Source organism: Callithrix jacchus, chromosome 1 (genome assembly GCF_049354715.1).
Source record: "Callithrix jacchus isolate 240 chromosome 1, calJac240_pri, whole genome shotgun sequence".
Classification (NCBI taxonomy): Eukaryota; Metazoa; Chordata; class Mammalia; order Primates; family Cebidae; genus Callithrix; species Callithrix jacchus.
The window spans coordinates 80,018,821-80,033,086 of NC_133502.1; the positions used below are offsets into that span (position 1 = coordinate 80,018,821).

The 14,266-nt window shown below is 36.2% G+C and overlaps 1 protein-coding gene and 1 long non-coding RNA gene across 7 annotated transcripts in view; one reads left to right on the forward strand and one right to left on the reverse strand.

Moving 5' to 3' along the window:
- Positions 1–3,643: 3,643 nt before the first annotated feature.
- Positions 3,644–14,266, reverse strand: part of LOC100388384 (uncharacterized) — a 28,135-nt gene continuing 17,512 nt past the window's right edge. For 5 of the 6 annotated variants that reach the window (XM_008993062.5, XM_035300942.3, XM_035300961.3 and 2 more), the window contains 2 exons: positions 11,759–11,860; positions 3,644–7,223 (listed from right to left, as the gene is read on the reverse strand). In XM_008993062.5, coding sequence (XP_008991310.2) covers positions 5,365–7,223; positions 11,759–11,860 — 1,961 coding nt within the window. In that variant the 3' untranslated portion in view covers positions 3,644–5,364. The remainder of the gene's footprint in view (positions 7,224–11,758; positions 11,861–14,266) is intronic. The other variant, XR_618539.5, reaches the window with a different exon arrangement.
- The window catches only part of LOC144581646 (uncharacterized), a 29,222-nt gene continuing 25,907 nt past the window's right edge, over positions 10,952–14,266 (forward strand). The window contains exon 1 of the long non-coding RNA XR_013532722.1: positions 10,952–12,182. This is a non-coding gene — a long non-coding RNA (uncharacterized LOC144581646). The remainder of the gene's footprint in view (positions 12,183–14,266) is intronic.

Here is a 14,266-nt window from a genome sequence, read left to right on the forward strand (position 1 = left end):
CTACACTTAACTCAGAAGAGTTCCCAAGATGTGGCCCAAGTCATGCCCCCATGAACTCTACACACTGGCAGGGTTCCCTTTACCACTTGAAATGATGGTGGTTATTTTTTCAGGTCCTGACATGTGTGAAGAATGTTTAGTCCATTTTGTGTTAACAGAACACCAGAAACTGCAGAGCTTATAAATAAAAGTTTATGAAAAAAAACACTTTTGGAGGCTAGAAAGTCCAAGATCAAGGGGCCGCATGTGGTGAGAGACTTCTTGCTACATCATAACATGGCAGAAGGCATCACATTTAAGAGTGTACCCATGAGAAAGCACAAGAGGGCTCAACTTGCTTTTATAACAAAGTCGCTGTCTTGATAATAAACCCACTCGTGTGAGAGAAATTAATCCACTCATGATGGGAAAGCACTCATGACCTAATTGTCTCTTAAAGATTTCATATCTGAACTCTGTTGCATTAGGAATTAAGTTTCCAGCACATGAACTTTGGGGAACACATTCAAACCATAGCGAATGTGAAACTTCATTCTTTTTGCCCACGATGAGGGCCAACTCAGCTGCCAGTCTCTGAATCCTCTTCTCTTTTGGAAATTGTTGTGATGTGATTCTACTGTCTAGATAACTCAATGCAGTTTCTGTGTAAAATGCATCATGGGACACAACTGAAATCACCTCCTGTGTAACATGGAAACTGAACTCAAGGCAAGAGTGGCCATTATATGCTGAAAAAAGCTAAGTGGTGGGTGTGTGCAATTCTTCAATACTTGAAATAATTTTTCTCTAGAGTATTTATACATCTGCTGTGTAACTTCTATCCGGGAGTATAACAAAAAACCCAAGGTTGACAGTACTCCAGCTTAGTTCTGGATTCTTCAAACTTCTAGCAGAGAGAAGCTGGAGATGCATGAAGTCATGCCCAAACTTTTTGTGGAAAAGCAATTTGTTGGGAACTCAACAGTTATAAACTGGGCTAAGTCCTTTAGCCAGTTGACAGGAGAATAAAAGGCTTGAGATTTAAAAATTTTCAGAAACAATCTCATCAGAGAGTTTAAGAAAAATTGATGCTACTATAGTATGAGGAACTCCAACACCCCCACCACATCGTGGAAGAATCTCCTTTAGGCCTAATTTATCTTTTTTATTTTTGTTTAGGCCCTTTTAAGGAGCATAGGCATTTATTTTCTTTTTTTAAAAAAATAATACTGGTAAAATATTTAATGCCGATAATTACCTATTGCTCACTTATTAAGGAACTGACACAGATTAACTCAGAAAACTCCATCAAAAAGGATTATAGGTAATTACCCGCATCATGGTGATGAGGAAACTGAGACGTATTCAAGGAGAACTGACTCTCCCAGGTCACAGCCATATGGGAAGAAAGGGAATGAATACTCAAGCACTGATGTCAATAAGCCGTTTAGTAAACTGAGAATCTACTAGGTTTCATAACATATTGGGGACCCTAAACTCACTTTTATTATTTTAAGAGTTAACTGTATAGAAGTGTACTTTGTGCAACATATACAAATTTTTACTATATTTCGATGGGTTCTAAAAATTTATACAGCTTTGTAAACATCACCATTTATATATGGAACATTCCACCATAAAAAATTCCTTTCTTCCTCTCACCAGTGGATCCTCACACCCACTGCGCCCAGCCTTAGGCAATGAATGGTCTACTTTCTTTCTATCCTTCTAGATTAGATGTCTTTCCTAGGATTTTATATAAATAGACATAATACAGTCTACCCTCTTGACCTGGCTTCTTTTGCTCAGCACAGTCTTAAGATCTATCAGTGGTGCTGCATGCATTAGTAGCTCCTTCTTCGTACTGCTGTATTCCATTACACAGTAAAATTACTGTTTATATGTTTTTCTGTTGATATTCTAATTATTTACAATTTGGGGTTGAGTAAAGATTCTATGAACATTTGCATATAATTCTTTGTGTTTCTCTGGGGTAAATGCCTAGATGAAAATTGCTGGTTGTAGGTAAAGTATTGTCATCTTTACAAGAAGCTATGAAATGGATGTGTACTGCTGTCACACGAACATGCACTTTCTTGCTGACCAAAGCTTTGGACATTATTTCTAGTATTTATTGGCCAACTATATATCTTTAGTGAAATATCTATTTTAACATTTTCCTTTTTTGGTCCATTATAACTGCACTGTCTGTATTATAAACATTCTTAATTTTTCCTTTAAGAAACAGAGTCTTGCTCAGTTGCCCAGGCTGGAGTACAGTGGCATGATCATAGCTCACCACAGCCTCAAAGTCCTGGGCACAAGCAATCCTCCCACCCCAGCCTCCCAAGAAGCTAGGACTAGGAGTATAGGCATGTGCCACTATGCTTCATTATTTTTTGTAGAGATGAGGTCTCATTATATTGTCCAGGATGGCCTTGAACTCCCGGCTTCAAACAATCCTCCTGCTTTGGCCTCCTGAGGTGCTAGGATTACACAGGTGAGCCACCATACCCAGTCAGTTTCTTTGATTTTCTAACATAAATTTTGAACTTTAGGTGATTTTGTTTGGATCTGTGATTTATTTTGAGTAAGTCTTAAATTATGGTGTAAAGATCAAGTTGCATTTACAATATATAAGTATCATTACTGATACAGTTTGGCTGTCTCCACCAAAATCCCATCTTGAATTGTAATCCCTAAATCCCCACATGTCAAGGGTGGGACCAGCTGGAGGTAACTGGATCATGGGGGGCAGTTTTCCCCATGCTGTTCTTGTGACAGTGAGTGAATCTCATCAGAGCTGATGGTTTTATGGCATCTGGCATTTCCCCTGTGTGCACTCATTCCATCCCACTGCCCTGCAAAAAAGGTGCCTGCTTCTCCTTTGCCTTGTCCCGACTATAAGTCTCCTGAGGCCTCCTCAGCCATGCGGAACTGTGAGTCAATTAAATCTCTTTACAAATTACTCAAATTACTCAGTCTCCGGTATTTCTTCATACCAGTGTGAGAATGGTCTAATGCAATTATCATAGCATCATTTTTGAAAATAATAATTTCCCCATCAAATTACCCTGGAACATTTGTCAAAAAACAACTGAGGATGTTCAGTTATAACTCAGAGAAATATAGAGCAGGAAAGAGCACTGCTTCCATCCATAAACCAAGAAGACAGCTGGGAAGACTTTAATTTTTCTTCAATGCACCCGGTATCTGAGGTCACAGAGCAAAAAAAAACTATCTTGAAAACTAGGTGGTTGTAGAGAGAAACGAAGATCCAAGAAGTAGTTTAACTGAGAGAGAATGCCAACTGCCATATAAAGTGACTCCAGTGGGAAAACCAGACAACATGCCTTATCAGAGAACTGTGGCAAAGAGGTCAAAACTATAATAAAATTTAAATGCTAAAAATGAAAAACAAAGCACCATGAATGAAGAATGCCTCCCAAGGGTCCATTACTACACTCAACACTGCTAGGAAAGAATCAGTGATATAAGTTATATATATATAATTTCCTTATATATGATTATATATACATAAAATTTCCTTATATATTTGTGTGTGAGACACACACACACACACACAGAGAGAGAGAGAGAGAGAGAGAAAGAAGAAAGAGAGAGAAAGAAATGTATTGGTGACACTGGCTTCTTTGAAAAGAGGCAGTTTAGTAACAATGGCCTTTACTAGACAGACACATCAGAAGGCAGCAGGAGACAGGAATGTGGTATCAGTAAAAACCCTTCTGTACAAGGTTTGTTATTAATACTCATGTGGCAAATTGTGGCTGACGTCAGAGTAGTTATAAAGCAAGATGAACACAATTCTCTTAAGTGATGTTGAGTTCTAAGATACGTAAAACAAATACATGATAAGTAGCATGCACATATACGAACATAAACAATAATTCACAAAATATTCACGTTTGCAACGCTGCTTTTCAGTTTATGCAGTTTATTTCTTGTTCATTTTAGGCTTTTTATGATAGTGAATGTCTACCAATGTTACTTCATTAAAGGTTTTGATACTATATATGAAACAACAGTTCTCATATAGCAATACCTAGATAAAGGCTTTACTTACCTTTCTCAAACTGATAGATTTTCCCCTTGTAACAAGCTCTGATATAAAATATGATAATTTTTGAAAACTTTTACACATTAAAAACTAAATTATCAGATATTTAATGGGATTTTTGGTATGTATGTGTGACTGTGTGTGTCTGTGTGTGTGTGAAGAATTTCCTTCATTTGTTAAAATGTCAGATTTTGTCTGATATTACCTGACTGATGTGTAAGACTTGGAGATAGAAGCTATGGTCATTCAGGATGCTGTTGGAGGTTTGTTCTATGTGACTTTTCTGACATACACTGAGTTCAGACATCCTGAAAAATCATACTCATATGTTTTATTATGTGAGTATTGTTGAGTTTCTGTCAGTATCAAGTATACCGAGACCTTTAGAAGCTCAGGAGGGAACAAATTTATTTCCTCACTGCAAAAAGTCCAACTGTGTACATTGAGGAGAAAACTCCATGCCACAGGGTCCTTCTCTGACCTTGATTCCTACAATCTTGTTTTCCATCGTCAGAGCCTGAGTCCCAAGGTTTTCCTCCATTTCATTCTAATGAGGGACAGAAGAAAATATTGACAATTTGACTGATGTATTTAAGACCTGTCTGCAATTGACCCCAATATTCCATTAGCTAGAGGGTAACAATATGACCCCATTTAGATGATAGAGTGGTTGAGCATTTAGGCCAGGTGCGGCATGAGGGAGAAGTGAAAATGATTACTAGTAAACATTTCAATAGTTATTAAATAGGGATTACCTCTGTGTAAGTTAAAATGAGGATTGACATGGCAGAAGAATTTCCCACATCCATTATCTTCATTTCTTGCTTAATATACGATGAGGTCTCTATCCTGTATGTATTTTCTACTGTACTGACTTCTGGCTAAAGTTTATCACACACTTTTTATATTCTAGCTTTCCTCATTGTGTGACTTCTTTGATTATGAATGAGTTTTGATCGCTGGCACAAAGTTTTCACATTTTTACTTTCTCAGAGCTTTTCTGCAGCATGAGTTTTCTGAGGAATGAGTTCACAAAAGTATTTTCCATATTCATTATCTTTATAGGGTTTTTTTGCTGGGTGAGCTCTCTAATATCCATGGAAGATTGCACTCTGGCTGACAGAATTTCCATGTAAAATACATTTCAACAATTTATCTCCTAAGTTCTTTGATGTTCGGTGGAGGCTGAAATTGTAGAAGAAATTGCAATGCTCACTACATTAACAGTTCTCTTCTGTGGTTCATTTATGTATTGTGAAGTTTGATTTCCAGCTCAGAGTTTTTTCATATTCTTTATATGCACATGTTTAATCCCCTGAGTGGGCTTTCTGATGCTCTCTAAGGCTTGATTTTTGACTGAAAGTTTTCCCACATTTATCACATTTATAGGGTTTCTCCCCTGTGTGAGTTCTCTGATGTACTCTGAGATTTGATTTCTGAGTGAAAGCTTCCCCACACTGATTACAATTAAATGGTTTCTCCCCAGTGTGAGTTCGCTGATGTTTTCTTAGGACTGACTTCTCACTGAAAGCTTTTCCACATTCATTACATTCATAGGGCTTCTCCCCAGTGTGAGTTCTCTGATGCCCTCTGAGATTTGATTTCTGCCTGAAAGTTTTTCCACATTCCTCACATTTATAAGGTTTCTCCCCAGTATGAGTTCTGTGATGGACTCTGAGGTTTGATTTTTGACTGAAAGCTTCCCCACAATGATTACATTTATAGGGTTTTTCCCCTGTGTGAATTCTATGATGTCCTCTCAGTTGTGATTTCTGACCAAAAGCTTTTCCACACTGATTACATTTGTAGGGCTTCTCCCCTGTGTGTGTTCTATGATGTTTTCTTAGGCCTGATTTCAGTTTGAATGCTTTCCCACATTCATCACATTTATATGGTCTTTCCCCTGTGTGAGTTCTTCGATGATTCCTTAGGCCTGACATATGGCTGAAAGATTTCCCACATTCACTACATTCAAAAGGTTTCTCCCCTGTGTGAGTTCTCTGATGTACTATGAGGATTGACTTATAGTTAAAAGACTTCCCACATTCATTACATTCAAATGGTTTCTCTCCTGTGTGGGTTCTCTGGTGTATTCTTAGGCCTGACTTTGCACTGAAAGTTTTTTCACATTCATCACATTTATATGGTTTCTCACCTGTGTGAGTTCTCTGATGTTTTCTTAGGCGTGACTTTTCACTGAAGGCTTTCCCGCATTCATGACATTCATAGGGTTTCTCCCCTGTGTGACTTTTCTGAGGCCAAATCAAGCGTGAATTCATAGAGCAGGATTTGCCACATTCATTACACTCATAGGGTTTTGCCCTTATGTGAGCTTTCTGATGTACACTGAAAGTTGACTGGTAGCTGAATGTCTCTGTACATGTGTTATAATCAGATGATTTATCTGTTGCATGAGTTCCCTGATGCACTGGGAGGGCTGAATTATGGTTGAAACTTTTTCCATATTCAAAGGGTTTCATCCCTATATGAATTCTATGATGGTCTCTAATGTGTGACTTTGGGCTGAAAGATTTCCCTTCTGTATCAGTTTTGAGAGTGATCCTACAGAAACAATTTCCAGCATCTTTAAACTCATAGTGACTCTTCTCTTGATGAATGTTCTGAGGAATAATAAAGGTTGATTTCTCATATTTGTTTTCCCCAAATTTATTGAAGTTGTAAGATTTTCCTTTATGGTGGGTACTATTAGATGTAACAAGGGCAGCCTTTTCAAGAAAAGCTTTTCTACTTTCATTATATTCAAAATCCTTCCCCAAAGTCTGAATTATCTGATGTTGAATAACTTTCTCATTAGGACTGAGGGTTTTCACAATTTTACTGTAAGTGAAAGATTTCTCTTGAGTGTTAGTTCTGCCATCCTTAATACTGACAAGACATTTGTCACATACATTATGCTCATGAGCCTTTTCTTTTGAATATTGACAGTGTGGGGCCAGTGGGCTCAGACTCTGGTAAGCAGACCCCGCAGTGTCACATTTACAAGGCATCATCATTCTGGCAGGAAAAATGTTTATGTCCTGATTATGTGGTTTTCCTGAAATTTCTTGCTCTGCAGTCAATAATTTATTGGTGAATAAAACTTGCCACAAATATTTGCCTTGATTTTCTTGACTCTTCTCTGAGATTTCATCAGGTTGGGAGTTTTCTAAAAATGATAAAATTAAACAAACTTTATGATATTTAACACATTTCTTATGGAATGAAATATACATCTATATATGTGCCCTATTATGTATTTGATTCCTTAGTTTCTGGCTCGGTTTCCCAGCAATAAAGTAATTTCAAGTACACATTCCTTATATTCCCTTTTTAGTTTAAAATCTCTTTTTGTAGTAGAAAAAGAAATGGGAAACAAATATACATATGTATTTGGCATCTTAAAACAGAATTTCAAAATTGAAGAGAGAAGAATGAAATGACTAAAAATGGTGTATATGTAAGAGCACTGGATCCTGGAAACAGGCAAATCAGAGAATGGGATGAATAAAAAAAGGATTATCAACACGAAGTAGATAATAACAACAAAAATCAATGGATTAGTGGTTTTATCTGAGACAGGGTTTACTTTAGGGAGTAACACTAGATTCTTAAAGAAACATAAATTGCAATGGTAGGATAATCATTAGCCTACAGTAGTCCATCAGAGCTCCATTTCCATTCTACACATCAACACAAAATCAATTTATAATGGCACCAATTTCCTCACATTAAAAGAAATAGTACTATAGACCACATTTTAATTCTATCTGTAGTATCATCAAAGGAACACAAATGTGTAAGTGGAAACATAAAATTGATGGGAATTAAAGTCATTTTTCTACCTAAATTGGATTCACTGCTCTGCCCTAGCTCTGGTGACTTCGTTTATTATATCAGGGTTGTTCAATACTGAATTCTTTTTGTTTTTTGAGATGGAGTCTCACTCTGTCTCCCAGGCTAAAGTATAGTTGTGTGATCTCAGCTCACTGCAACCTCTGCCTTCTGGGCTCAAGCAATTCTCCTGTCTCAGCCTCCTGAGTAGCTGGGATCACAGGCATGTAACATCATGCCCAGCTAATTTTTGTATTTTTAGTAGAGACAGGGTTTTGCCATGTTGGCCAGGTTGGTCTCAAACTCCTGACCTTAGGTGATCTGCCAGTCTCTGCCTCCCAAAATGCTAGAATTACAGGCGTGAGCCACCACACCTAGCCAATAGTGAATCTTTTTAGATCCTCAAGTCTTAACTTTTGTCTTTTCAATTTGGTCACTCATTTCCCCCAAACGAGTCTTGTTTTTGTCTAATCCTTAATTCTGCTTTCCATCTACTTTTTAACATTGCTAGTTTTTACTGACTGTGAGAACCTTAAGGATCATATATTTTAACCTGGGCTTAGAAACTTTACAAGTATTCTTTATATTTATTTATCATAAATGTCTTGTGTATATTTGACTGCTGTTGTCTTACTGCTACCCACATTCCATGCAAAAATGTCAGCCCTGTGCTAAAAATATTCCAAGGCCTTAAATACACTGCCCTAGTAACCTGAGCGATATTCAGGAAAAGGAGACTTTACACTAACCGTAGGCTTATTACATGTTCTAACTCTCATTGCAATAGCTCACAGTCTTTTCTGCTCTAATCTTGACAGGATGTCATCAGCAAATAGTTTTTTTCTATTTTTCTAAAATAATAATAATACTATTTTCAGCAATAATCTTATATTCTTTCCCTGAACCTCTTTGCTTTTTAGTCTTAGACCTATGTAGACTCTGGATGCCCTTCAGGCAATGCTGAGCACTTCCCAAACTACACACACAAAAAAGGCTTCTTGTGTCTTCCCACAAACGTAAGGAACATTTATTTAAAATCTGAAAGTAGTTACTGCCTATATTATTCATTTTAACAAGGGATATATGGATAGTACTCATATATCTGACATGATTTTTTTAAGCAAGTTACCATGATTCAAATTAGGAAGCATTTTAAAACTTACAGCATCTGCACAGTTAAATGGCATTTTCTCTTTCTTGGTTGTATGTAAAATAATAGTTCACTTTTTAATCAAGAGCAAAATTATTTTAAGCACCTTTGTTCTCTTTTCCAAAATACAAGCTTCATTCTGATATACTTTATACTCTGTAATAGAAATGAAGTCAGTGACTCTTAAAAAGCAGTGTGCCTCAAAATTACCTCCTCTCTCCTACACAAGTGCTCAGACTCAATGCTAACCTACACCCGATTACTCAAAAGTCTCAGAAATTTGACTTGGGTGTTTGCATTTAGGGGTAATGTTTTTTGAATAAATCAATATGAAATACTTCTTCCAGGTGGCTTTGAAGTTAATACACAATATTATTAAAAATACTTACATGTTATATTGCATGAACTCAATATATGGAAGAGCAAAGCAGAGAACCATTCTTTTTAGTGGATTATAATCCAGGTGGGAATGGAGCTCATTCAATAACTGTGTGCTCTCTGGCACAGTGTTTCACTTTGTTTTAATACATTATCAAAGATTGTGATTTTACAGAAAGAAGAGATATACAAGAAAGTATTCCAAACTGTACCCTAGAAGAAGGAATTTAAATCAAAACTTTAAATTAGAGTACCCTTTTTCTAGTTGAGATTATCTATTTTAATCAATTATTTTTATTCCAAGAACCACTTTTGGCTTTAAAATTTATACTGCTGTAGTCTTATTTTTATTACATCTTAAACTTTCTCACTTTTAAAAACAAGTATAAGACTAAAATCTTTGTGTGTCTTTCTCTCGACATGGTTTTCACCATGTTGGCCAGCCTGGTCTCGAACTCCTGACCTCTGGTGATCCACCCGCCTCAGCCTCACAAAGTGCTTGGATTATAGGCGTGAGCCACAACGCCTGGCCAACTAAAAGTTTTTTCTAAGCACTGCTTTATCTATATCCCAAAGGTTCTAATATGCATGTTTTTTACCTTTGAAATTTTCTGGATATTGGACAATTTTGATTTTCATTTACTCTTTTATTAAATATGTTTTAAAAGATATATATAGATATAGATATATTCCATATTGATTTTAAGATAGAGATACTTTAATTCTTCTCATATTGTTTGCAGTTTGTAGTTTTACTGGACAATAATATTTTTACTTTGTGGAATCTATTAATATTTGCATGAAATATTTTTATATATTGTCAATGTCCCATGGTCATTTAAAGAGGGTTTATTCTTTGTTTCCAGAGTAGAGTTTTGAAAGACACATCAGATTCATTTTTATAAAATGTGTTATTTATAACTTCTAGTGCAGGAGTCAGTAAAATATTTCCATACAGGGCCAGAGAGTAAATGCTTTCCACTGCACTGATCGTGTGGTCTCTGTTGCAACTACTCAATTCTGCCTTGTAACATGAGCACCGAAATGAATAGCTATGGCTGTGTTCTAGATAAATCTTTCCTGACCAAAATAGGCAACAGGTAGAATCTCACCTTTGTCCTTGTTTGCTGAGCACTAGTCTAGGATCTTAGCTGTGATCCACTGGCTCTGATATGAAATCAAAGAGGTAAATTAAAGTCTATGCTACCTAATGTGTTTCCATTTTTCCTCAGAACACTTGCAGTTTTTTATTTTATGAAACCTGATAAGTTAGTGCACAAATATTCAAAACTCTTGAATATATTTTAATTTGTCTACTTTAAAAATATCCTTTTAAAACTGTCTACTTTAGCATTATCAAAATGCTATTTCTCTTCTCTATTTTTTGACCTGAATTTAACTTTAGTGTTAGTTAGCTATTGAGTTTATAAAAAGAAGAGCTAAAGTATAGGATAAAGTATTCCAAGATTATGTTATGTAAGCAAATAAACACAGAATTATTTTAGTTTATTGCCATAGCAATTCATAACCATATTTTGAACTCAACAGATTATTTTTTAAATATACCTCTTTAACAAAATCGAATAGCATTTTCTCTTAGTAGGTGAATTTATTCCACTTACATTAGTTGATATGGCAAATATATTTATCTTACTCTATGTTATGCCAGGGATTTGCATAGTTTTTGTGCACATAGGAGGCCTGAGACAGCTATTCTGAGAAAGGCTTTCTTCAAAGATTTGCCCTTAGCTGGCATCTAGAAACAAGATTCCCATAACTGCTGGGGAGCTCACTGTGCTAGTTCTGTTCAAATGATAGAGAACAGCAGTTTTCCATCTCAAACTCTGGAATTTTGGTACATGCTAGATAGAGGGTGTCTACATCGTTAGCCCACAATAAAAACCCTGGGCACCAATTCTGGGGAGAAAACATTTCATGTGTGTTTTCAGAATTCATTGCTTAGGGAACTGTGCTTGGGAAACTGCATGAACTCTCAGAAACTTCTTGTTAGTTTCCTATGAACTCTGTCCCATCTTTGCTGATTTTTCTTTGTATCTCTTCACTGTATAAATTTTAACCATTATTAATTAGCTGGGCACGGTGGCGCTTGCCTGTAATCCCAGCTACTCAGGAGGCTGAGGCAGGAGAATTGCCTGAACCCAGGAGGCGGAGGTTGCAGTGAGCCGAGATCGCGCCATTGCACTCCAGCCTGGGTAACAAGAGTGAAACTCCGTCTCAAAAAAAAAAAAAAATTTTAACCATTATCATGACTATATGCTGAATTGTGTTGAGTTCTCTTAGTCAATCAATGAACCGTCTGCTCATTGAATTCAATAACTCACCTGGGGAGGTCCTGCTTAGAAATCCCTTCTCTTTCTCTAATAACCATGGATCTTCTCCTTGCTCCAACGTGAAGATCAGTTCTGGTTTTGTAAAGCAGTATCCTATAATGGGAAATAATTTATCAATTGCATTACTTGCATAGGTCCTACTGTTTCTGAATGTGAAAAAGGTACAACTTTCGTCTACATAAAAGCTATGCAAATTCAGCTAGGCATATTAAGGGTGCTCACTGGACCTTCTTTGGGGAAATAACAACAAAAAACATTTCTTTATTTTCTTACTTTTTCTCTTTTTTTTTTAGATACAGGGTCTCTGTGTCACTCAGTCTGAAGTGCAGTGGTGTGACCATGGCTCACTGCAGCCTCAAACTCCTGGGGTCAAGTAATCCTCCTGCTTCAGCCTCCTGAGTAGCTGGGACTACAGGTAGGCACCACCATACCTGGGCTTTTTTTGTAAAGACAAGAGTCTAACTATTTTACCTAGGCTAGTCTTGAACTCCTGGCCTCAAGCAATCCTCTCACCCTGGCCTCCTAAAGTGGCTCATGCCACTGCACCTGGCCAAAAAACATTTTCTTATTCTCATAAATGATCAATCTCCTTGAACTCCTAAACTGCAGACCTAAATAACATAAATTTGAAAATGGCCAATGTCTTGGGTGTCAAGGAAGAGATTTCATGAGGACTTCCACATATGGCCATAATAGGGTAAAAGGAACTGATTTACTGCTCCACAACATATCTCTAAAAAACCACACAAAATATAAAAATGGTAATTAGGTTTCAGCCAAGAGGCAATGCAGGTGGTGAATCAGAAGGACTGCCTGAGGCTGGGAGTTCAAGACCAGCCTGGGCAACACAAAGAGACTGGAAAATAATAAACAGAGTTATCTGTGACCTGTGGTTAAATAAATGTGTAGTCTAACATATGTGTAATCAGCATTCCTGAAGAAAAAAAGGAAAAGGAGAAGAAATGTTGAAGAAACGGTGGCCAAAATTTTCTAATTTTAGTGATGTGTATAAACTGTCACATCCAAGAAGCTAAATAAATGCCAAGAAGAAGCAAAGAAAATCACAGCAAATGTACATTATGATCAAATTGCCAAAAACCGCTGATAAAAGTAAATTTTATGCAGACAGAAAAAGACATGTGCGGAACAAAATGAATTAAAACTGACTTCTTGTTAGAAATTTTATAGTCTGGAAGACAATGAAGTGACACTTAAAATACTGAAAGAAAAAACAAAATCAACCTAAAATTCCATACTTAGCAAAGGTAAGATGTTTCAGATTTAAAAAAAAAAAAGCTGAAACAACGTATCAGCAACTGATGTGTATTACAAGAAATTTAAATTTTCCAGATAGAAGAAAAATGGTACTATGGAAATTTTTGATTTATATGAAAAGTTTAGAGATAAAGACAACCATAAACTGAAAAAAGAAAATGAAAATAAAATACACTTTTCTCATTTTTGGAATTCTTTTCTTTAAATAGTATATTATCTTTCAAGTTATCTTTTTAAATGATGTTATTTATTATGGGTTTATAATACATAAGTAGCACACATAAAAATAAATTATGCATAATGATAAAGGGAATAATTAACCAAGAGGATATAACAATCACAAATGTTCTTCTATCTCATATTACTTCAAAATACATAAAGCAAACCCTGATGAAACTGGAAGAATAACCAAATCCAAAATTGTAGCTGGACAGTAAACCTCTTTTCTCAATAATTTATGGAAGTAGATTACAAATAAATAAGGAGTACAGAAGACTTGAAGAATATTATCAACCAACACGATCTCCATTTATAGAACATTGATCCGAAAGGAAAACACATTATTTTCAAATACATATGGAACATTTAACCAAGATAAATAATACAATGGGCCCTGAAATGAGTTTAAATAAACTTTAAAAGGATTAAAAAATGTTGCTCTCCAAATAGGAATTAAATTAGAAATCAATAATAGTAAAGCAATCTTCAAACAGCCAAAAATTTAAAATAAAAAAGCCATGTTCTATTAGAAATATGGAGTAGAGGTACTTTCTCCTAGCCTTTCTGGTAAGTATAGCTAAAAACTATGGATATTATATATTTAAAAACATACTGAAAGGTAGAGAGAAGACAGCAGATTGTTCAGGGACCTTCGGACTCAAGGAATGACAATGATGAGTTCCCTGCATCTACTCTTTGGCCTCATATATTCCAAATTAGAAGCTGGAGAAGCTGGCAATAAGCAACATGAATGGGAAGGTGAAAAAACAAAACAAAACATAAAACCCAAAGCTTGTGCTCTCGAGCCAGAGGTTCAGGAGAGAGACAGCCTATGAAGATTGAAAACCTTTAGACAATAACTGTTCTAATTTCAGCCAAACACAAAATAAAAAACACGTCCTCCACCTCTACTGCTGCCATGAAAGGCCAAGTGGGGAACTCAAGTGTCTATGCTCACCAGGCTGTAAGAAGGCTCCCTTACTCCTCCACCAGGGTTCATGTCAG